Source organism: Sturnira hondurensis, unplaced genomic scaffold (genome assembly GCF_014824575.4).
Source record: "Sturnira hondurensis isolate 20B ecotype Veracruz unplaced genomic scaffold, ASM1482457v3 Scaffold0022566, whole genome shotgun sequence".
Classification (NCBI taxonomy): domain Eukaryota; kingdom Metazoa; phylum Chordata; class Mammalia; order Chiroptera; family Phyllostomidae; genus Sturnira; species Sturnira hondurensis.
The window spans coordinates 20,052,016-20,075,281 of NW_028095197.1; the positions used below are offsets into that span (position 1 = coordinate 20,052,016).

Below are 23,266 nucleotides of genomic sequence, written 5' to 3' on the forward strand. Positions count from 1 at the left end.
GCTCTGAGGTTTAAGGACGTCACGCCTGTAGTGACAGAGGACGTCTCGTCCAGGATAGAATGAGTCCCATCCACACTATGAATGTTGCCTTTATGAGGAGGTGAGCCCCCTTTTATGTATGTAAGTAAACTAGGCAATAAAATAGCCTCAACATAAAACGGCTCTTTGTATATTTCCTCTCTCCTGTCCCTTCACACTACTCACTTTGCAAAATGTGGTTGACTGAAAGTGTTCAATCTAATATTCCATTAAATAAAAAGTCCTGATATTTTCTTTTTAAAAAAACAACAGCAACAACAACAACAAAACTACCCCCAAGCCGAGAGCCTGAGCTCCGAACCTCTCCCGTGCGTTCACAGCTCCCAAGGCCTCAGGAAGAAAGCTAGCTTTTCTCCAAAGTTTTATTTTAGTTTAAAAAATATTGACTGATGTTCACCATCAGCAGCTCGTATGAAAGATCCCTTCCACGTTCTCCTAGGCTGTTGAAAATGCATGCCTTTGTCTGAGTTCTCACATGGTTCTCCCAGCAGCAAGCCCAGGTGACTAGTCAGCCGTACTGTGGAGCCCGGGAGGCAATTTCTGGAAGGAATACAAGGCTGCTGTCTGAAGCTCCTCGAAGCATCTGGTACGGCTGTGGGTGCAGCTCACACATGACCATGAAGGTTCATGCTGAGCTGCCACAGAACCTAACCTCGGCCTATTGGGGATGTCCAAAAGCCGAGAAAGTTCTTCCATCCCCAGGACAATGCTTTTCCCACCCACCAGGGACCCCTGAGTCAGAGCAGGCCATTCGGAGGCTGACTCTGGCTGGGACTCGGGTTCCTCAGCAGTGGGTGGCTCTGGTCACCAGTCCCTGGTCCCTTCCTTTGTCTTCTTTGGCTCCTGCGGGCAGCACCTTCATTTCTCTGTGACGTCTGCATGTTTTGCCCATGAGGCTTGTTTGTAGGCCACGATGCTGCAAGGATTGACAAGAGAGAATTATAAGAGAACAGCGCCAGTGGCGGGGAGGCCTCTAGCCACCTCTTTAGAGGTGTCGTGTCTCATCAGCACTGATAGGTGAGAGGCCCTGGGCAGCCCAGCATCAGAATGCTGGCCCAAGTGGAGAGGCATGGCCCAAGGGAACTTCTCTCATTCCAGGCTCGTCCCAGTCACGAAACATCCGCAACCCTTTGCATCTCCATTTTTCTGGAATCTTTCCATCTCTCTCCTGCCTGAGGATGAATTTCCACGTGTATCTCAAGATCCAGGGGCACTAATCCCAGGTAGGATTAGCTGCCTCGTCATCTGCCTTTTCACAGCCCCTTCACATCTTTCCCAGTCCCTACATTGATGAAAGATATCTGCAGATAAATGCACGGGCAGGAATGTGTAGCTCTAGGTTCAGATTTTGGATCTCTGTGCCCCGGGGGTCCTGGGTTTTCTCACCTGTTTGAGCTCTAGGTACCTCAGGCTCTGGGCTCTTCCTGAATGATACAGAATGCCCGGGGCTGCTGGAGGGGGTGTGGGCCTAAACCCACACCTGTAAAGGCAAGCTTTGTGGAAACTTCCAGCCCCTCTGATTCCCCACCTTCCAAGAGCCCCAGGGCTCTACAGGGAGGGACCCTGACTAGACTTAAAACTTAAATAAAACTGGCAAAAGGTGACCTGAGACTTGGAGGTAGCCAGCCCAGGCCCACGTGAACTCTGGGGTGCAGCCCTGACCCTGCAGCTGAGCCCGATCGTGGAGTACTAGAGCGCTGCCACAAGGTGATGGGCGGTCCCAGACTTCAAGGTCAGGTGACAGGCAGCACTGGGATGTGATGGGCAACCGTGGTGGTAGTAGGTGGCACGCCCTTTCACGGATCATTCATTCATTAAACAGATGCACTTGAGTACTTCTTGGATGCCAGGGTCACTACTGGACACAGAGGGCACACGGTCAAACAGCCGCTATGGTCCCTACAAGATAGCCTGCAACCTGCGGGCGAGCACTGGGAACAGATACTAAATAATCACCACTGTCACGCTATGGAGGAAAAGGATAGGAGGTTTGGGAAGCAAATGAGAGAAGGATCTAGTTCAGATGGAGAAGCAGATTTTCTCAAATCCTCTTAACCACAGCTGGCTGGGTTAAGAAGGAGGTGTGGGTGGGAAAGGGGGGCAGCAAGAGGGGAGGCCACAGCGTCCAAAGCATAGCGTTCACTGGGAGGGTGGTGAGTGGCGGGAGTAGGAGCCTAGAGAGGTTGGTGCGGCCAAGTATTGCAAGACCTTGTTGTGGTCCATGGTGTAATGTTTGGGTTTCATCCTAAGAGCACTGAAAGACAAGTGCAGCGTTTTGAGCAAGAGATGACATGGTCGGATTTATCCTTCTGGGAAATGGCTCTGGCCACCTGGTGGAGAGAAGGTGGGAGGTGAACGAGGGTGGGTGTGGGGAGTGTGACTCAGAGGTTAATTCGGTCATCCAGGTGCTTTGGACTAGGGGTGGCAGCAGAAAGATAGAAAGATAAGGGTGAATTTGAGGCCTATTTGGAGGGAGACTCAATGGGGCCCGATGTGCTGGGAGGGGAGAAAGGAGGGAGAGGACGTGGTCACTCTGAGTGGTGGTGCCATTTAATGAGACGGGGCAGGCTGGAGAGAGAACAGACTGGGGAGAGCGTCAAAGCTGAATTTTGGAAATTTAAATGATAATGTGAAGCTTTGAAAGTACCTGAGGTGACTTAGAGCAGCAGTTTCCAACCTTTTGGACACCAGGGACCAGGTTCGAGGAAAATTCTGGGCCACACAGATGGGGGGTGGGGATGGTGTCGGGATGATTCTAGTGCGTTGCATTCAAGCTCACCTCCTGCTGTGCGGCCCGGCTCCTAACAGGCTGGGACTGGTACCAGTCCGAGGCCCGGAGGTTGGGGACCCCTGACTTAGACAATATAAAGTGGCAAGATGACAACCCAGAGCAGAGCCCCAAAGAATTCTTCCACGTGGAGGCTTGTGGAGAAGAAGCGACCGGAGAGGTAGGAGAACAACCAGGAGACAGAGGTGTCGAGAAAGATGGGTGACAAGTGCCGCCCAAGGAAAGAGTGACCGACAGTGTTGGGGGCCACCAAGAGATCGTGGGGTGAGGATTGCAGAGAGTCCACTGGATCCAGCTTGGAAGAAATCCTGTCTTAGTGCTAATGAGTGCAGCTCCGGGGAGGTGAGCTGGGGACGTCGGTCTGCAGAGGGTTGCAAAGGAAACGAGGGGGGTGCATGAGACAGCAGGAGCAGACCAGCCTTTGGAGAACTTGGCTATAAAGAGGAGGAGGAGACAGGAGAGAGGGTGGTGGATCGTGCATCAGTTCTGGCAGGGAGAGTTCAGGACAGAGAGCATCTAACCTCTGCAGTGAGCTCTTGGAGGAGATGGGAGGGGTGGCACCCAGATACTCAGTGACTTCTCTCTTTCTTGTTAAAAATTTATTTGTCTTTAGAGAGAGGGGAAGGGAAGGAGAGAGGGAGAGAAACATCGACGTGGGAGAGACACGCCCCAACTGGGGACCTGGCCTGCAACCCAGGCGTGTGCCCTGACTGGGAATGGAACCGGTGACCTTTCAGTCTGCAGGCCAATGCTCAGTCCACTGAGCTATACTAACTAGGACACCTGGTGACTTTTGTAAGAAGCAGTGTCACTTAGTGGATAAGGGAGACTGCCTGGGTTCAAATCCGGTCTCTACCACTTATAGCTATGTACTCTTTGGCAAGTTGCAGAAAGCTTTAGACAGGGGTGTCCAACCTGTGGCCCACAGGCTGCACGCAGCTCAGGATGGCTATGAAAGGGGTCCGACACAAAACCGTCAATTTACTTAAAACACTAGGAGATTTTTTTTGTGATTAGATGTTGCAATGTATTTCATGTGTGGCCCAAGACAACTCTTCTTCTTCCAGGGTGGCCGAGAGAGGCCAAAAGGTTGGACACCTGCTAGATTTTGTTTCCTTATCTCAAAATGGGGATACTAACAGTAATTACATAAGAGGACTATTTGAGAAGACTAAATTAATTAAAATATATCAAATATTTAAAGCTGTGCCTGTCAGATATTAAGGGCACTTAAGTGTATGTAATTATTATCATAAAGAAGGGTCGGGGGCCCTGGCTGGTGTGGACAGTGGATTGAGCGCCGGCCTGCATGCGAACCAAAGGGTCATCGGATCAATTCCCGGTCAGGGCACATGCCTGGGTCACAGCCCAGGTCCCCAGTGGGGAGCACACGAGAGGTAAGCACACATTGATGTTTCTCTCCCTCTCTTTCTCTCTCCCTTCCCCTCTAGCTAAAAATAATAAAAATCTTAAAATTTTTTTTCAACCTTTAAAAAAAGGGTGAGGGAGGAGAAGACTAGGATGGGTACCAATGAACATAGGTTTGCAGATTTACTTCAGGGAAGATGGGGCCGTTCCCCTCTGATGGCTTCTATTCTCTGTGAAGCACGAGGCAGTAGCTGAGCATGTGTGCGGTGAGTGGGGAACGGGCCGCAGATGGGCAGAGGCAGACACTAATTTCTTCAGCATCTCCCCACCGCATATAAAGAAGAGCAGGCAGGCGAGGGCAGGTAACGTGAAATCGGCTCCCTTTGGTACCAGGAACGACCGGAGCCAAAGTCCCTTCTTGCCAATAGGCTGTTGGCAGCTGCAGCCCAGGGACCTCTCCTCCCAGCCTCTGCCCTCCTCTGCTCCTGCTCTGACGTGCGCCTCCCTGGGTTCTTACGTCCTTGGGATGCAGCTTCTCTTTCTGCTGTTAGAGAGTTCTGCGGGTCTTACCCGTGGATCTCACTTGATAATTAATGGTACAGCCTTGGCCTCTTACAGCTGTAAGAACTTTCCCCTTCGTGGAAGGGAAAGGTAATGAAAACACTCCCCATATACTAGAGGTTCTCAATCTTGGTTGCACATTTGAATAACCCAGAGAGCTGTTCAAAGTTCCTGTGCCCAGGCTGCACCCAGATCAACTGAGTCGGAGCCTCTGGGGGTGGGGTCCAGACATGGGTCACCTTCACATTTCTCTGCACAGCGATCCCACTGTACAGCGAGCCGCCGAGGCTTTGTTCGCACAGGGCTCCCTCTATGGCTGTCTACAAAAGGGGGAAACAATTAGCAATGACCAAAGCACCTCCTTAACCCACTTGACTGATTCAAGACTCCGGCCCTGCTCCTGTGGTATAAGGTTGCAAAGACCACGCACGGCCTACTCAAGATTACAGGCACAGAATGTACAACGGTGTCCAAGTGCATGTTACAAATGCTCCGGGGTGAGCTGTCAAGGGCAGCGGGCCTGCTTTACGTGCCGTGAAAGTCTCTTAAGGAAGGCGAAGCATCCGACGTAGCACGCACATGAAGCAGTGAAACCAGAATGGAACCGGTTACTGTGTCTTCTCATTGCTCTCGTCGGACTATTCCTGTCTTTAACTATGACACCCATTATCTAGTCAGACTTGTTTTCTTTTGTTGTTCCATGGTTTTTGTTTATTTAGGTTAGAGGAACTACTGCAACCTACTGCTGATGAGATGGGACTGGATAGCTGCCAACGTCACAGCTACCAATCCTTCGCTGACCTGGATGAAGAGCTGGGGCCCTGAGAGGTTCACCCTGCAGGCCGGGTCCGGCGGAGCCCAGACTGTTCGGCCAAGGCTCCCAAAAGCAGGCGCACAGGGCAAGAGCTAAGGGCTGGGCAACTTGAGGTCAGGTCTGGCTCTGCTCTGCACCTTGAGAAACTGAGAACTGGGCCAGGAGGGCACTAGTGCCTGCTGTTGGCACGAATTTCCCCAGCTGTTTGAGCTTCACACCTTATCATTCTTGACTATGAAATAAAGTAAAAAGCCTCGCCCTGGCTGGTGTGGCTCTGTTGGTTAAAGCTTCATCCCCCAAACCGAAAAGTTGTGGGTTTGATTTCCAGCCAGGGCACATACCTAGGTTGTGGGTTTGGTCCCCAGCCCGGGAGCGTCCAGGAGGCAACCAAGTGGTGTTTCTCTCTCACATCCCTGTTTCTCCTTCACTCTTCTCCCCTCCTCCCTTCCCCTCTCTGAAATCAAGGAGCATGTCCTTGGGTGAGGATTTAAAAAGAAAAAAAGAATTCACTTAAAAGAAAGTTTCAAAGAGCCTTCATGATCGAGGGCCCCTGTCCCAAAGACCTGACTCTGTGGAGGCAGGGACACATACTGAGATGTGATGTGAGAATTCGAAGGGGGGCCTCACCACCACCCACTTCCGACTTCTCCCCGTTGCCTTCCTCCCTCATTTTCTCCACCGCTGCCCACGGCACCACCCCCACCACGGACAGGTACAGTTCTCCTGTGCTCCCGGGCACTTCCCTGTAAAATGCAACTCTGCATCAGATCCCTTGCACCTGGTTGTGGATGCCTTTACTGCATTCCTTTGCCCTCTGGTGGGACTGATACAAGCCTGAGAGAACTGTACTTTAGGAGAAGGTGGGAGGGTCCTAAACCGTCTGGGCTGTGCTGATGGATGTGTAACCACTTGGCACACTGGCTACCGAGCAATTGAAATCTGACTAGTCCACATTGAGATGTGCCGTCAGCACAAAGTCCACACTAGATGTCAAAGACTCAGTAAAAAAAGAAACAGAAAAGAAAACCTCATTGATTAATTTTGTAAATTGATTACATGTGAAGATGATAGTTTGGCTATAGTGGGTTCAATCAAACATGTTATTACCGTCAATTTCCCCTGTTGCTGCCATCATTTTAAAATGTGGCTACTAGAAAGTCTCAAATCACAGACATGGCCTGCCCTGGTGGTTCAGGCTGTGCCCTCATTGGACGGGGCTGCTGGAGGGCCGGTCCTCCCCCTGTGGCCCAGCCAGGCGGTGGCCTAGGCTGGCGCTCTGGCCACGCCACTGGAGGGCTGCTCCTTTGCTTTGCAGGTTTTTCTCCCGCCTGTTATCTCCTAGGCTTGACTGCTCTTGTTTTACAAATGAGACAATGTCCCCAAAAGATGTCAAGGGAACTGCCCAAGTCTTTCGGGGACCTCACCCAGTCCCCTAGCCTTGAGATGTCAGGGGTACTGAGCACCCAGGTGCCAAGCCCTCGGGGGGGCATGGGGAAGAAGGGGAGGCTGGGAGTGAGGAGGGATGCCTCTTTGCTTCCTAACGAGCTAAACCAAAGAGGTCCGAGAGGTTCCCGAGGTTTCTACTCCCAGCCTCTGAGTATAAGGAAGTGTATGAGGGCTCCTATAAATAAATTGTATTACAAAAACGCCAGGAAGTGAGCCAGCGTGTTGGGGCCTTCCGTTCATGACTTATGACTGTGGGGAATTCCCAAGTAATTAATTTGGGGGAACAGCAGGAATTTGTCTTTGCAAGAGAACCTACTGAGAGCCCACTGAACATGAATAATGCTTTATGACAGTGGGCCGATGCGGCCCGCCCGTCCTTGACCTAAGCCCCTTGACCTAAGCCCCGGGGCCCTGGCCCCTGACAGCAGATGCTGCTCCTGTCTTACCCAATCGGGACGATGGCCAGGAAGGAGAGAAAGGAGGAGAGGGCAAAGCAGGTGCCGACAAACTTTTCCATGGTGAGCTGATAGAGCTCATTATACAGCGTGGACGTCACCACCCAGGTGAGAGTCAGGGACAGCTGCAGGATGACAAACACCTTTCCTGCGGAAGAAACAGAGGTTACCAGAAGATATGATGCTCTCCCTGCCTGTTCCCAGCTAGCTGGGTCTCCGGGGAGATCTCGGGAGACCCCCCCACACCCCGTTCCCAGGACTCCCTCTTGGTCTCCAGGCCTCATCTCACCAGGGCTCCTGCCTCCGTGTGGTGGGTCTGCCTGTGGCCCGTAGATGGGAGCGTCTTCCTTTGGCTGTGGCTTCACAGCGACTGACTCTCTGCCCCACTCCCCCATTTTCGCTCCCTCTGCCCGGGGTGGGCACCCGCGTGTCCCCAGAGTATTTGAGATTGCTTCTGGAACTCTCTTCGTGTCCCTTCTACACATCTGAACCCTGTGCCTCAAGCCACGCAGCTCTGCAATGGCCCAGGCAGAGAATCTCAGACAGAGGCATTTTACTCACCATAGGAGGAGTCCTTGATGAGCTTGGACATGGCTGATCGAATGGTCGTGATGGGGATGAGCGCGAAGAGCATGACGGCTCGAGCTGGAAAGAAATCACACAGAAACACTCCTCACTGTAGCCCGGCCTCAGCCAAGGGGGGAGTCAGCATAAAGCAAAAGCCTCCCTTAGAATTCCCTCTCCCCGTAACTGCTATGTGGCTTGCTCTGCAAGACTCACTCCTCCTGGGTAACCGTCCTACGTTTCGTTAGCTAAAGCACAGGCCTTTATTGGTTGTGCAAACCACGTAGAGTTAACCGAATTCTCGTCAACATGGATATACATGTCCAGCAGGTGTCTCTTTCTAATATGCAGGCCACTAGCCACGGGTGGCTATTTAACTAAAATGAAATACAATTTTAAATTCTGTTCTTTATTTGCACTAGCCACATTTCAATTGCTCAACAGCCACCTGTGGCTTATGGCTTCTCTACTGGACAAAACAGAGATGCGTCACTCTTGTCATTGTAGAGAGCTCCCCTGGAGCCCTGGTCTAGAGCTCTCTCTGAAATGAGTCCTCACATGGGAACTCCATCCCGCTGCCTTGAGGGCATTTGCTACATTGGTTGTAGAAAGCATTTATGGAGAATTTTTAAACCCATTTTTAGAAAGCTCTTGCTTGGCCAGAAATGATTTTAATTAAAGGGTCTCTTCAGCTGAATTAATGTTTTATCCCTTCAAATTGGGGAGCAGAAACCCAACCTCATCCCCTTCATCCAAGGCCATCACAAAGCCTCTTCTTCCAACCCCAGGCCGCCCCTCCCACGATCTCGTGGAGCCGTGGATGCCACTCTGGGAACATTTCCACGGCAATCCAGTTGGCATGATGTGCAGTACAACACAGATCTACCCAAGTGTGCACGGTCCTGTCTCCCTGGCACCTCCGAGGTAGCAGGTCTAATCCCTGGTGCTGAGTGGGGACACCTAGACCTCAGCACTCCTGGAGTCTGCCCCTGACCTGCAGTGTCTCCGTCCTTCCTCCCCAGGAACGCTGGACTCACCGATGTAGAACATGTACGTGTATTTCACAAAGGTCAACAGGAAGGCCCCCGACCCGAAGGAGACCATCCCGATCGTGATCATGGTGGTGTCCCGGAAGCAGCGGGAGAAGAGCAGGACGCCCAGGAAGCTGGTGATGAAGATCACGTACCCGGCCGCCATGCCGTAGCCCACCTGCACTTGGTTCCAGTGCAGAGGCGCCCTCAGCACAAAAAGGGACATCACATCCACGGTGCCCACCACAGCCATGTCGTAGAGGATGGCAGCCAGAAAGAGCAGGACAATGATGGTTTTGGGGGGCTTTGCTTTCCTAGGAGGTAGGGGGTGCCCCACAACACTCTGCCTCTCTGGCTCGTCGGGATTCAAGGTGCGGTACGAGCCAACGGTGCCAGACACAGTATCCACGGAGGGGGGTGCCTTTCTGGGCTTGGCCTCCAACTGAGGGACTTTCAGGACCAAGAGGCTGTAGAAAAAGGCAAAAGAGGCACAGCTCACGCTGCAGGCCGTCAGCACCAGGCCCCTCCAGGGTTGCCCAGATGTCTGCTGGAAGAGGTGCCCCGAGACCATGCTCCCGCAGAACCCCGCCAAGCCCATGATCAGGTCAATGAAGATGAGGCGCACTGAGCGGCGGCCCTCGGAGGAGCCCAGGGACCCCAGGGCTACTACCCCCGACCAGTACGCTGAGGTGCCGCCGCAGAGCCCGTTCAGCCCCACTGCCCAGTACAGCACCTCCACGGGCCAGTCCCACAGCACCTTGAAGAGCAGCCCTAGTCGGCAGAGCAGGAGGCCCAGCAGGCCCACACAGACAGAGATCTTGCGGTGGTAGCGGTCGCTGAGCCAGCCCAGCCCGAAGGCAGGCAGCAAAGGCGTCAGGCCCATCACGAGGTTGTAGATGATGTAGAAATTGGAGATGGCCTTCTGCTGTTCATCCTCCAGAGCGTCCCGGGGCGACGGGCTGGCGCTGTGGTTGGAGGCGGGCCTGGCGCTGTGGTTGGAGGCGGCTCTGGCCGCAAAGGATTCCTTCACCACTAGGAGCAGCCCGGCATCGTAGAGGGAGCTGGCCACCTGAGTGGACGCCACCACGGGTTCAATCCAGGTCCGCACCTGGAGGCGACTCAGGTAGCCCCTGCAAGGGCTGGTGGCCTCGGGGCCCATGTGGTCTCTCTGATGCGGGATGGAGGGGTTGCTCAATAGCTGGCTGGCGGCTGCTCCGAAGCGTGTGAGCCGGTGCTGTCCGTCCAGTGAGCGCAGGAGAGTGGAGCAGGGTGCGGGGCTGCTGCGGACACTCCTCTGGAGCCAGAAAAGGCCGTGCTCCGCCCTCGCCTCCGCCCCCGCCGGCCGGGATAACCGGGCTGGCGGCCGCCCAGGGCAGCCAGGCGCGGGGGAGCGCACAGAGAGTCTTGGCCCCTGGCGTCCGCACCCGTGGCCTCCGCCTCACGCTGCTCCAGGGAGCGCCGCCGTCCGACCAGGCGCCGATATCCTCACAGCCAGGCGTGCCCCGACCTCCTGCAGGTCGCTGCGCATTTCTCCCTCGGGCTTGTCAATGCCCGGGCTGAGAAACCTCAGACTTCCTTGCTTCCTTCTTTAAGTACGCACTTCTGCAAAGAGGACCGCGGAGGTGGGGCAAGAACGGCCATGCCCCGGGATGGAGAGTCAAAACACAACCTCTCTCCCTCAACCCCGGACACAGCGGTGCAGCCCGGATGCGCTGAGAACAGCAGCCTGAACCAGGGAGCCCACGGTGGCCATTTGATGAGGGCGTCTGGCTTCACCAGGGGCTCCAGACACTTGAGGGCAGGCTTCATGCTCCCGAAGGGTCCCTGGTATCTGTCTCAGTTGTCGCCTCCTCTGGCGAAACCAGGGAAATTTGAGAGGACTCCTAGAGATTCACGTGAGATACAGGACAGGTCTAGTGGGAGTTGGTCATCATCGTACTAGCCAGCCCTGGGACCCTCCAGGCTTGGGACCTGAATCCTCTGATCCGGAAATGAACCAGACCCAGGGCAGTCGGTGGCTGTCCCAGTTTAGGCTACTCTGGTTGGGATGGTATTTTCAGCAAGTCCCTATTACCCCCTTCATCTCTGAATGCACGCCCCACCTGAGTTAGTGGCTGGCCATTCTGTGTGGCTTAGGATACGGGCAGGGTGTACCCTGTGAGCCAAGTTGAATGCTGACCCTGCCGCTTCAGCCTCTAGTTCAAGGCTGCCTTTATTAAAGTGCAAAGGTTAAACTCTCTCATCCTCTACATTGATAAAGTCACACATCTGAGGAGAAAGAAACTAAAAGGAACTTTAAAAGAAGCAGCTGACATTTACTGAGTCTTTCCTGTGTACTAAGCACTTTACAGGAATAAATGAATTTAATCCTTCTGAGAAGTCTTTAAGCTAGTCCGTCCTCTCATTTTGTAGCTGCAGGAACTGAGGCCAGTGAGGTTAACTAACTCGCCCAAGATCGCACAGACAGTAAGTGGGGAAGCCAGTAGCACCTGGAGACGGTCTGTATAAGCCTGTAGCTGTGGGAGGTTGTATTCGAAGGTGTCCTCTCAGGTAACACAGGAATGTGGAGAGGAGCAGCTACACCTTAGTCGTTTTGAAATGATTACTTATTAACAGTGCATTGCACAAACGAGGTGGGAGGAGTGGATGGAAGTTTGTTTATTGAATGTACATCCCAGCACTTTACAAATCAAGTAGGGAACTCTTTTATTTTCTTAACGCATGGTCCCAAAAGTCAGTTTAGAAAGGAACAGTCTGTGTTCCGAAAATACCTTTGATCAAGTAGAACGTCAAACCCCCTGGCCTGGATCTCAGCTGCGGAGGAGGCTGCAGAGGGCAGGTGGAATCTCTGTGTCTGAGAGGAGGACAGGAAGCTGTCCCATGTGCTGGAGAGGGAGGCGTGGGACAGTGGGACAGTGGGACAGAGGGCAGGGGAGGGGGAGGGGTGGAAGAGATGTGGGAAGGGGACCTGTCGGTGGGAAGGGCCAGGGCAGGAGCCTCTGGGATCTGGGTGGTCAGAGGGGCCCTAGAAGAAGAGGAGCGTCTCTTGTGGGCTTTAACCAGCCTGCCGGTCCGTGTGTGTGTGTGTGTGTGTGTGTGTGTGTGAGCCCTCCCTGAGACCTCTTCCCGCCTCCTTGGTTCTTCAGAAAAGTCTGCCCATGGCTGGTTTGTGAGAGCGGGACTTTGTGTTTTCAGTTCGGTAGGCCTGAGCCAAGCGGCTGTGTCTGGGTTGACACAGGCTGAGCAGAGACCACCAGGAAAGGGGCTGAAGCAGAGGCCACACCACCACAAGGATTTGCTGACATCTAGGGTGGCCTCGGGGCTTTCACAGGCTGTGGATGGATGTGGAGAGTTGAGCCACCTGACTCAGAGCATGAAGGCTCAAGAGACCCCACCCCTGACGTGCAGGCTGCGCTGATGAAGAAGGAAGAAGTGTCGGTTTTTTAAAATTGTTAATATTGTATTTTAGGGGTTGGGGTGAGTCTCTCGTCAAGACATTGCAAGCAAGGAAAATAAGACGCCTCCCGAAGCATAAATATATACTGGAACAAGGCAAAGATTTACAAACTCATCTTAGGAGATACACAGACCCTGTCGGGGGCCACTGCCTCTGAGGGTGCCCCAATGCCTGGTCCAAGTCTCCTTTGTCTGATCACAACAATTTTCTAGTTATGATTTTACTCCCCCAGTATAGGTGCACACAGGCAGAAAATGTGATAGTTACTTGGATGCTCCGAATCATTTCTCAGGGTAAATCCATCAGTTGGCATTCTGATTCATCTGTCTGCCTGTCTGGTTTGGTTAATGTGAGCCTGGGACTGGGAGGTGGTTGCCTGTCCACGTGCTGATGAAATGAGGTTTTTCAGATTCTGTCAGGCCGAGAGCTAGGCCCTAGCTATAATAAATGTATCAAAATAGTGAATGGTACTGATGGATATTCTTGAGAGACTGTTTCATTGACCTTTCCCCCTTGAGGCGGCACCCTAACATCACCCAGTTTTATGGATGAAGGAACCAGGACTTAGTGCAGCTGAATAATTTGCACGAGGTCCTCACAGAGCCAAGACTCAAATCTAGGCTTGTGTGACTTCCAAGGGCATGCTGTTTCCACAGTGCTCCGTTTTGATGTCATTGAACAGAAGAAACACATTTTTAAAAAGCACCCATTTATTGAACACTTTGCATCAAGTAGTGTGAACCTGTTCCTACATATAGTCAAATACAATGGTTCATTTGTTCATTCATTCATCCTCTATCATCTACCGTCCACTTATCCACCCATCCATCTATCCACCTCTCCGCAGGGATATTTTGAGTATCAGACCCACTGGTAAGTACCAGGGATACAAACTCCTTGGCTCTCAAAGATCTTTCAGTCCAAAGAGTTATGAACAGGCACTGCACTAACACTCTGAGGTCTGCTTTGCATAGAAGTCACTGACGCCAGGCCAGGCCTCCTCTTGCATCAAAGACTGGCTTTGTGGGATTCCTCTCCACCCTAAGTCTGCTACCAACTTGAATAACCTCATAAACAACCTGCTCAGTCCTGCAGAAAATGAAAGACATCTGCTGTTTTTGCCGACCAGCGTACAGTGGACCTTCTGGTAACAGCGCCCCATTTTCCCTTTGATGAACCATCCTCCAAGAGGGTATGAGACTCAGGGCTGGCCAATCCCAGAAATGAGTTCCTGTGATCACAGTGATTGGTTCAGAGATAGGAATGTGACCCAAATTTGGACCAATCAGAATAAGACCCAGGACTTAGGCTTAGTTAGGCTTATTCTTTTGTGTTCATCTTGGACTGGTGGTGATGAAAGCCCGGAGTTGCTGGCAGCTGATTTGCTACCACTACCAAGGAGCTTCCCTGAGGTCGGAGCCCGTACAGAGAAGAGCAGAACTGAACGGTGGAGAGACTCCAGATCCTGAGGACACCATGAGAGCTGTTCCTGAAGCTAAACTGTCCCTCTGCTTTTTAACCACAAAATCTTCTGCATCCCCTTTTCAAGTTTGATTTGGGTTTTCTATCAATGGCGAATGAAAGAGATCTGAGAGAGTTAACCCAGGGCCTTTAATTTCTGGTGACTTCCCCCACTTGGCAGATACATCTCCCTAGGATCCAGTAACCGATTGGCTGTACTGTGCCCCCTCCAAAGTCAGTAATTCAAACCCCCACTCTCTGCCTCCTCTCCTTCTGTGTGGCTTGTTAACGACTTCCGCTGCAATGATTCTTTGCTCTTATCAGGACCCATGTACCCCTTCACTCATGCACGATTTTCCAAACCAGTAGCTTTTTCTTTCTTCTCTTCCTCTCTTGTCTCAGTTAAGATTTGGTGGCACGTCGTTGTAACAACACCCTTTTCAATAGATCAGATTCTCTGGTTCTTCGGTCTTTTCAATGCATATGAACCTTGGATCAACCCAATTATCAGCTGAGGACTGTTGGGGAAAGTCTCACAATAGGGCAGATTTTAACTATAAATTTACAAACTCAAATCTCACCTGAGCCCTCAAAACTATCCAGCAGTCCACGATGTTTCCCCAGCCAACTCTCACTCTTTAATTCTGCAGAATTACAAGTTCAGAACCTGGCCATTCCCTTCACACTTCCAAACTCGTTTACTATTTTCTGTTTTATTTCTAGCTCTCCCATGCCACTAAGATGGACTTTTCTGAGGTCAGCAGTTGTGCCGTGTCAACAAATTCAGCGGCCTTTTCAGTCCTACTCGACCTGCTCGACTCTGAGCAACCTTTGAGAAGTTCGGCCTCTTTCCAAAACTACTGACAGTTTATTCTCTTGCTTTGGTAGCACCACACCTCCTGGCTTATCCCCTTTCTCTCTGACCATTCCTCTCATCTTCGGAGACACATCAAACTCTAACCAGTCTTTGAAGTTATGATTCGTCTGGCTCAGCCTCTTCTGCAAACAACCTCATCCACACATACAATTTCAACTACCATCTTCGTAGAGTTGACTCATTCGAGTTGTGTCTGTGATCTATACCTTTCCCTGTGCTCCAGACCCATATACCAACTGCCTACTTTCCAACATATGTAAGACCAAACTCAGTCTCCTTTTCCCTCCCCGACCACAGTGTCCCCTCTCATTGCGATAGCACTGGACACATCCAGATGTATAAGCTAGAAAGGTACCATATTTTTCAGACCATAGACACACCTAGTTTTAGAGGAAGAAAATAGGAAAACAATTTTTTGAAGCAAAAAAATGTGGTAAAATATTTAATAACATAAATAACATAATATTTCACCAACGTAAATGTAAACAGAACTCAACAGCATTAACAACCATTATTCCTCCCAAATTTGGGGGCAGTGCATCTTATAGTCTGAAAAGTACAATATTCTTGATATCTTCCTCTCTATCCCTTCTTAACACAGTTCCCTACCAAATCATGTTTATTTGGTCTCTCAAATATCTCTGGAATTCATTCTTCCTCCCCCCTTTTTCATAGCAGCACCCTGGTTCCAAGTATCATTTTCCTCTTGCTTGGCCCACACAATAAACTACTAATATTTTAGCTGTATACATCTTTCTTCCTCTTTAATACTGAAACCAGATTTATCTTTTCGAAATACACATCTTATTCTCAAGCCAAATCTTCTTACCACAGTCTTCCAGCCCAGTATGGTCTGGTAATTACCTGCCTTTCCACCTTCGTCCTGTACCAATCTCTCTCTTATACCATGTCAGCCGTTGACTATTTCTCAAAGATTCTCTGCTCCTCCTCCCATAGGCCTTTGCACATGCCATTCCTTCTATGTACAACCTAGTAAAGTTCTGTTTTTGCTTATCAACACTTACTTATCCTTTGGGTCTCCGCTTATGTACCACTTCCACAGAAAAACATTCCCTGACTTTTCCAGCTAAATCATTTATTCCATCCCATCCCCACTACAGGGTTCCTTAGCACCTCATAACTTCTCTTCTTGTCACGGTTGCAATTTTCACTTTTGTTTTGGTGATAAGTGTGAGTCATGTCTTTTAGCTACATTAGACTCTCAAGATCAGTCAGAGCTGGGACTATATTTTGGCTGACATCAAGGCCCCAGAGCCCAGCACATTGGCACTTAGAAGACATGCAATCAGTATTTGTTGCATAGTGAATAAAGCTCTATTACATTGCATTGTCTGGAGGAAACCATGAATTTAGATTTTCAGAGATAGAAAAGTTAAATGTCAGTCATTATTCAGACCAGCTTCCTAAGAAAACCTGAGGCCCCACCTTCACAGGCGATAAAGACGAGTCTTCTAATTCTGTGACTCAGGCCTGTCACGGTGCCACCCTTATTCCCATGCAGCAGTGGTGATGGGTCACCTCAAGGGTCCCCCCGGTCCCAGGCCATAGACCGGTAAGGGACCGTGGACCATTAGGAACCAGGCCGCACAGCAGGAGGTGAGAGGCAGGCAAGCAAGTCAAGCTCCATCTGTGTCATCCACAGAGAAATGCTAGCTGGCCACAAAATGTCCCCAGATCTAAGGTTTTGCAGGATGTGATTTAAATGATCAACCACAGTAAAGTGCTCGCCCTCAGCTCACGTCGGTTCCCGCAGATCTGAGAGGAGATGGCCGCAGGGTGCACGCGTCCTCTCTCACACACAGGAGTGGGACGGCTTTCTGCAGGTGGATTGCTGGCCAGAGTCGCTGAGTTAGGACGAGAGCCGCTCCAGAGATTTCTTCCAGAAGAGCAGCCACCACCGGCATCACGATTCAGGGACACAGAAGGGGTCGCAAAACCTGCTTACTCGTGTGACATACCCAACCCGGTTAACGAACACAGTCTGCCACTTCAGGGGACAATGACAACTGTGTTCAACTTGGCAGGTGAAGTGGCTGCAGAGCCAAACTGGAGTTATAGGGGGACGAGTGAGCATTGGAATTTTTGACAGATTTAGAGATTTCGGAAGAGACCGAGCCGGGGCCTTCTCTCTCCCAGCTGGTGCATGACCCCCCGTCTCAGCTTTCAGAGGGGGTCAAGTACTACCCCCCAACCACAAAGACCCCCGAAGTGGGAAGGAACGCTGGGTCTGCGACCCGTTCGTGAACAAGCCGGGTGAAGCGACCGTCAGCTCCAGAAAAGGACCAGCTGCTTGAGATCGCAGATGGCAGTGGCTTTGAACGTGTGTTTGAGACGACTGCAAATCTGCATACGTTCTGGATTAAAGTCGAGGTGGGATACCCTGAGACGGCCACAGACGCACTGAAAAGCCCGCTTCCCCTTCCAACATCCCATCTTTGTGCAGCAGGGTTTTCTGCGGTGACAGCAACCACAATGAGATCACAGAGTAGACTGGACATAAGTAACACACTTCGGGTGTCACTGTCTCCCCTCATCCCCAGATGGGACCGTCTAGTTGTAGGGAAACAACCCCAGGGCTCACACTGATTCTGCATTATGGCGAGTTGTATAACTATTTCATCATATATTGCAATGAAATAGTAATAGAAATAAAGGGCACAACAAATGTAATACATTGGAATTATCAACTGCACCAAAATTATCCCTACCCCCATCATGGAAAAATTGTATTCCACAAAACCAGTCCCTCATGCCAGAAAGGCTGGGTGTTGGGAACTGCTCTGCCTGGTTTCAGGAATTGTAAACTGTCTCCCATGGCTAAGGCTGAGTGAGCCACAAAGAGACAAAGCTTGTCTCTGGCAGCAAGTGCTGCTTCTGCTTCATCCTCCTGCCCCCAAAGCATGATCGGTTAGTCAGAGACAGGTAAGACCCCTTAGAGGGAGGGCAACCCAAGCCAGACACGATCACTTGGGAGGCCATCATGGAAAGACTTGGGGGGTTGCAACAAAGAGGGAGTGATGGACCCTTGCCCCCCACCCCCGCCCCTGCTATACTGACATAGCCCAGTCTCCATGTCTTCTGGGAGAAGCGCTTCCTGGCTCTAATTCACTTAACCCTGAAAACCTGTGACGGGGAAGACGGTGCAACCCTTCACCAGCTAGAGCGGGGTCTGAGGTGATCTGGCAAAAGAAAGAGTTCCTAACAATCCTGTGAAGTCTGCTTTGCTAAGAATGCTTTTAGTTAAGTGATAAAAGCCTGAGCAGAAAATGAGTTTGTTTTCCCAATGTCTTGTAGCCTTTTAGCTGATAGACCCTGACTTAGAAGAAGCCCTAACAGTTCTTTGTGTACTATCTACTGTTTACTGCCTGGCAATGATTAATAAGTTGTACCTGAACTCCTGTGCAAAAAAAAACCAAAACAGTAAAAGCCTGTCTAGGCAAGGGTCAGCACGCTCTCCCCTTGAGGGAGTAGCTGTGCCGTCCCTTTTCCTCCACAGAACTCGGTAGTCCGTGTGAATTTGTCTCATGTCTCATCCATGATGCTGCAGGCACTGCAAGCCAGTGCACGAGTCAGTTGGGGACCGCTGGGTACACTACAGTAAACCCTCTGACACCTTAGCATGGATTTGCAGCTGAGTAGCACATGACCATGGCTCTGGGTCTAACTCGCAGGTACCTTTGGGATGAGACTCAGTCTCATTAATCTCATCGGCACTACACTTCGGACAGATGTCACCACTAAATCAAACCCACAAAGGTAAACTTGGAACTCTGCTATTCCTCCAAGCCCTGATCTGTTTCTTTATTTTTAATTAAAAAAATGTTTATTGACTTTAGAGAGAGAGGAAAGGAGAGAGAGAGAAAGAAAAAGAGAAACATAGATTGGTTGTCTCCCATACATACCTCAGCCAGTGATTGAACCTGAAATCTAGGTTTACACCCTGACCTGAGATGGGTGTAAACCCTGGAACCCGCAAACTCTCAGTGTATGGGACAACGCTCTACCCAGCTGAGCCACCCAGGCAGGGCCAAGCCCTGAGTTATTGAAAGGTTTGGAGCCACTGAGGCTGGATGTAGAGCTTGGAACTATAGCCCGTATTTCCATATTTCCTGTCTCATCATCTTCTGGCAGCTCCTAATATAACACATATCCAAGGAAACATTTTTGGCAAAGGAATCCTTGGGACTATGTTAAATTAACCTCAACTCACCAGCCCTCCTCCTTTCTCCTTGGCTGGGTGTAGCACACACACGTCTGTGCTTCTCACTCTCTCCTCAGAAGCTAAATCCACCATCAGGAGCTGATGGATGATGGACACTTGTTCCCCAGTTTAGGACGTGGGGTCTCCGAGCTGCCCTCCTTACCTGACACGTGATCAGCTGCCTCAAGTGAAAGTCTCCACAGTATTTTTGAAAATTAAGAAGTGAAAGTAAAGGTTCTGTTCCTCAGGAAAAAAAGAAGAAGAAGAAGTTCCTGTTCCCAAGCATTTGAGTATTGTCTCAAAAAACCACACTGTAATTCGAGGGAGAAAGGAGGGGAAAAACGCTAATATTTCTGCTACCACTCTGACTCAGTACCTACTTATCTGCACGGTCATTTCATCAGTCAGATTGTGCTTCATGAAGCAGAAACAGTACATCTCGGGGAGACACGGCAGGTACAGGCTGGGAAACACCTCTGCAATGAGTTAGATCAAGTCAGGCACATAATCACTTTCTGATTTCAGGGGATGGATGTGTTAGCAAAACACAGCCCCTGTGGGAAAGGCTTCACCTAGCCCAGCAGGAGGAAGGAAACCGTTGAGGTCATTTCCCACATATAAATATTACCAAATCTGTGGCACCACAGAGGGTAGGAAAAAAATAACATCAGCTCCCTCTTCCAGAAGTCAAGTCAATGTTTTGAGGATGTGGGTTGAGTCATGATGTGATCTGGAACTCTATCTGGGCTAGAGTTTCCTCCACATCACTCACCTTTCATGAGGAAGGAGAAGACAGCCATCTCCGCTCCCAGCTGCTGTGAGACGTCTGTTCCATGGATTTGGACTCCAATCCGTCTCTATCTGCCTCCCAGCACTTTCCAGATGTTTCTTGCTGGTTCCAGTTCACAGATGGCAACTATTTTGTTTGCCTCTGGGTCAACAGAGATATTCTTATTCATATTCCTTCTGCATTCAGTAATACTGTGAGAGAAAGGGGAGGTAATGCATATATCCTCTCACCGTGTTAAGATAAAAAACATATTTTATCCAGGCTCTTATAGAATAGTCATACTCTGTGGTTCATTTGAATAAACCCATATGTGTGATTATAATACCTCACTCCTGAATCCAGAAATTAAATGAAAAATATGAAATTACTGTGGTGTATTGCACTGATACAGTGCATGTAAAAACTTTAAAAAAATATGGTACAGCCAACTGGTAGTCACAAAACAGTCATAGGGATGTGAAGTACAGCATAGGGAAAACAGTCAGTAATATTGTATTAACTGCCTACGGTGCCAGGTGGGGACTAGAATTACCAAGGGGACAGTTTATAAATTATGTAATTGTCTAGTGATAATGCTGAACACCTGAAACGAATAAAACATAATATTGAATGCCAACTGTAATTGAAAAATAAAAGAAAGTAAAAGAAAAGAATTCTTAAAAACATGATACAAAATATGGTCTGTTGATTATGGGGCAACAATTCTCATGATTTTCTATAGACATTGTTAGACGGCCACATAAACATACACAGAATGGCTGATATCTTTCATGCCAATTTTTTCTAGTAATAAACAAAGGCAAGTGCCATTTCTAAGCTAGAAATGTTGTAAATAAAATAATGTTATTTTCTAGGACATCTGGTCAAGATGGAGGCGTAGATAGACATGTTTTGTCTCCTTGCACAACCACAGAAAGAATTACAATCAGATCCGCAAAACAAATAACACCGAGAACTGTCAGAAAATCGAGCTGTATGGAAGCCTGACAACAAAGGACTCAGAGAAGCCGCATCACCAGGCAGGCAGGAGGGGTGGGGTCCCAGAGATGGGCACGGAGGGGGTATGACACAGAGGGGCAGCAGTGGAACGGATGGTCCCGCATTCACATGTGGTGGATAAAAACCCCGATGGATATCTTGGGAGCGAGCAGTCCCAGCCCCAGGCCAGATGCCACAGCCTAGGGTTCCAGCAATGGGGGGATAAATCCGTTACCTCTGGTTGTAAAAACCAGTGGGGGTTGGGGTGGTGGAAGAAATGGACAGATTTTTGCCACTTAAAGGGCCCACAGGGACTTAGAATGTCCTCAAACTCACCCACACTGGGTTTCATTACCAGGGCAGCAGCTGGAAGGGTGTCAGTGGCACCTGGGAAGTAGGTGAAGTGACTGGAAATGGGACAAGTGCCAGGCAAACCTCCAGAAGAAGGCAGCAATGTTGTCCCCTCTGTGAGCGCCCCCCACAGGCCATAGCAGTGGAGTGGGTTGCCCAACAATTATTTAAGCAATTACTTAAGGCTCTGCCCAACGCAATTTACAGGTCCCTTTTCAGAGGCCACTCTACTAAGACAGGGAGTGAAAGCAGCTGTACCTAATATATAGAAACAAACACTAAAAGGCTGCCAAATTGAGGAGACAAAGAAATATGGCCCAAATGAAAGAACAGAACGAAACCCCAGAAAAAGAACTAAACGGAGATAGCCAAGCTATCAGATGCAGAGTTCAAAACACTGGGTGATCAGGATGCTCAGAGAACTCACTGAGTGTGGCAAAAACATAAAGGAAGAAATGAAGGTCACACTAAGTGAAATAAAGAAAAATCCACAGGGAACCAACAGTGAAGGGAAGGAAGGCAGGATTCAAATCAATTATTTGAAACATGAGGAAGAAATAAACAGTCAACCAGAACAGAATAGAGAAATGAGAACTCAAAAAAATGAGGAGAGGCTTAGGAACATCTGGGACGTCTCCAAACATGCCTACATCTGAATGATAGGGATGCCAGAAGGAGAAGAAGAGCAAGAAATTGAAAACTTATTTGAAAAAATAATGAAAGAAAACTTCCCTAATTTGGTGAAGGAAATAGACATACAAGTCCAGGAAGCACAGAGAGTCCCAAACAAATTGGACTCAAAGAGGGCCACACCAAGACACATCATAATTAAAATGCTATAGGTAAAAGATAAAGAAAGAATCTTAAAAGCAGCAAGAGAAAGGCAGAAAGTTACCTACAAAGGAGTGCCCATTAGACTACCAGCTGATTTCTCAAAGGAAATTTTGCTAGCAAGAAATATTCAAAGTGATGAAAGGCAAGGACTCACAACCTAGATTATTCTATCCAGAAAAGCTATCATTTAGAATTGAAAGGCAGATAAAGTGCTTCCCAGACAAGGTAAAACTAAAGGAGTTCATCATCACCAAGCCACTACTACATGAAATGTTAAAGAGAATTATTTAAGAAAAAGAAGATCAAGAGTATGAACGTTAAAAAGGCAATGAATCCACCGCTATCTACAACTGAATCTAAAAAAACAAGTCAAGCAAACAACCAGAACAGGAACAGAAACACAGACACAGAGATCACTTGGAGGGCTATCAGTTGGAAACAAAGAAGGGGGAGAATAGGGGAAAAGGTACAGGGAATAAGAAGCACAGATGGTAGAAACAAAATAAACAGGGGGAGGTTAAGAACAGCATAGGAAATGTGAAGCCAAAGAACTTGTCTGCACAACCCATGGACATGCACTAAGGTGGGGGTGCTGCTGGAGGGAATGGGGGTGCAGGTGGTGGGGGACAAAGGGGGAAAACTGGGACAACTGTAATAGCATTATCAATAAAATGTATTTTTTTAAAAGGAATACTATTTTCTGAGTGTAAAATTGTAAAAATAAATGTAAAAATACAGATAAGTTCTGAGAAAAATCAAAATATAATCCAACAGGCAGACATAACCACTAGTTAACATTCCAGCACTTTGTCCTGAAATTTAAACCTTTATTTTTCATTTACTATAGCCAGGGCATTTTTCCATATCATGAAAACAGTATTTGAAATTCTTGATTAAATGTGGGATAAAATCTAAAGTGCTCGATAGTTCACGGAGCTGAGATTATAAACTCATTTCATTAAAAAAGAATAGATATATACACACATAAAAGTGTCTTACTTCTTATTTGATAATATGCTGACACCCAATGAAGTTATAAAAGACACATGTATCCGTCACGGTGGGCTTGGTTACATTGTGGTGAGAAGTAACCTTACATCTCAGTGGCTTAAAAGGACCAAGGTTTACTTCCCTCTAGGGTTACATATCTTTCATGGGTTGGCAGAGTGGCTCTGCTCACTGGAATGTCTCAGGGACCCACATGACAGGACAATCACCAACTCAAATATT

At 49.3% G+C, this 23,266-nt stretch overlaps 1 protein-coding gene across 1 annotated transcript; it reads right to left on the bottom strand.

Moving 5' to 3' along the window:
- Nucleotides 1-387: 387 nt before the first annotated feature.
- Nucleotides 388-10,355, bottom strand: SLC46A2 (solute carrier family 46 member 2). Its single transcript, XM_037035957.1, has 4 exons — nucleotides 9,073-10,355; nucleotides 8,033-8,116; nucleotides 7,463-7,619; nucleotides 388-955 (listed from the first exon to the last, which is right to left on the bottom strand). The coding sequence occupies exons 1-4, from the start codon at nucleotides 10,223-10,225 to the stop codon at nucleotides 898-900; spliced, it is 1,452 nt and encodes a 483-aa protein (XP_036891852.1). The 5' UTR covers nucleotides 10,226-10,355; the 3' UTR covers nucleotides 388-897.
- Nucleotides 10,356-23,266: the final 12,911 nt, after the last annotated feature.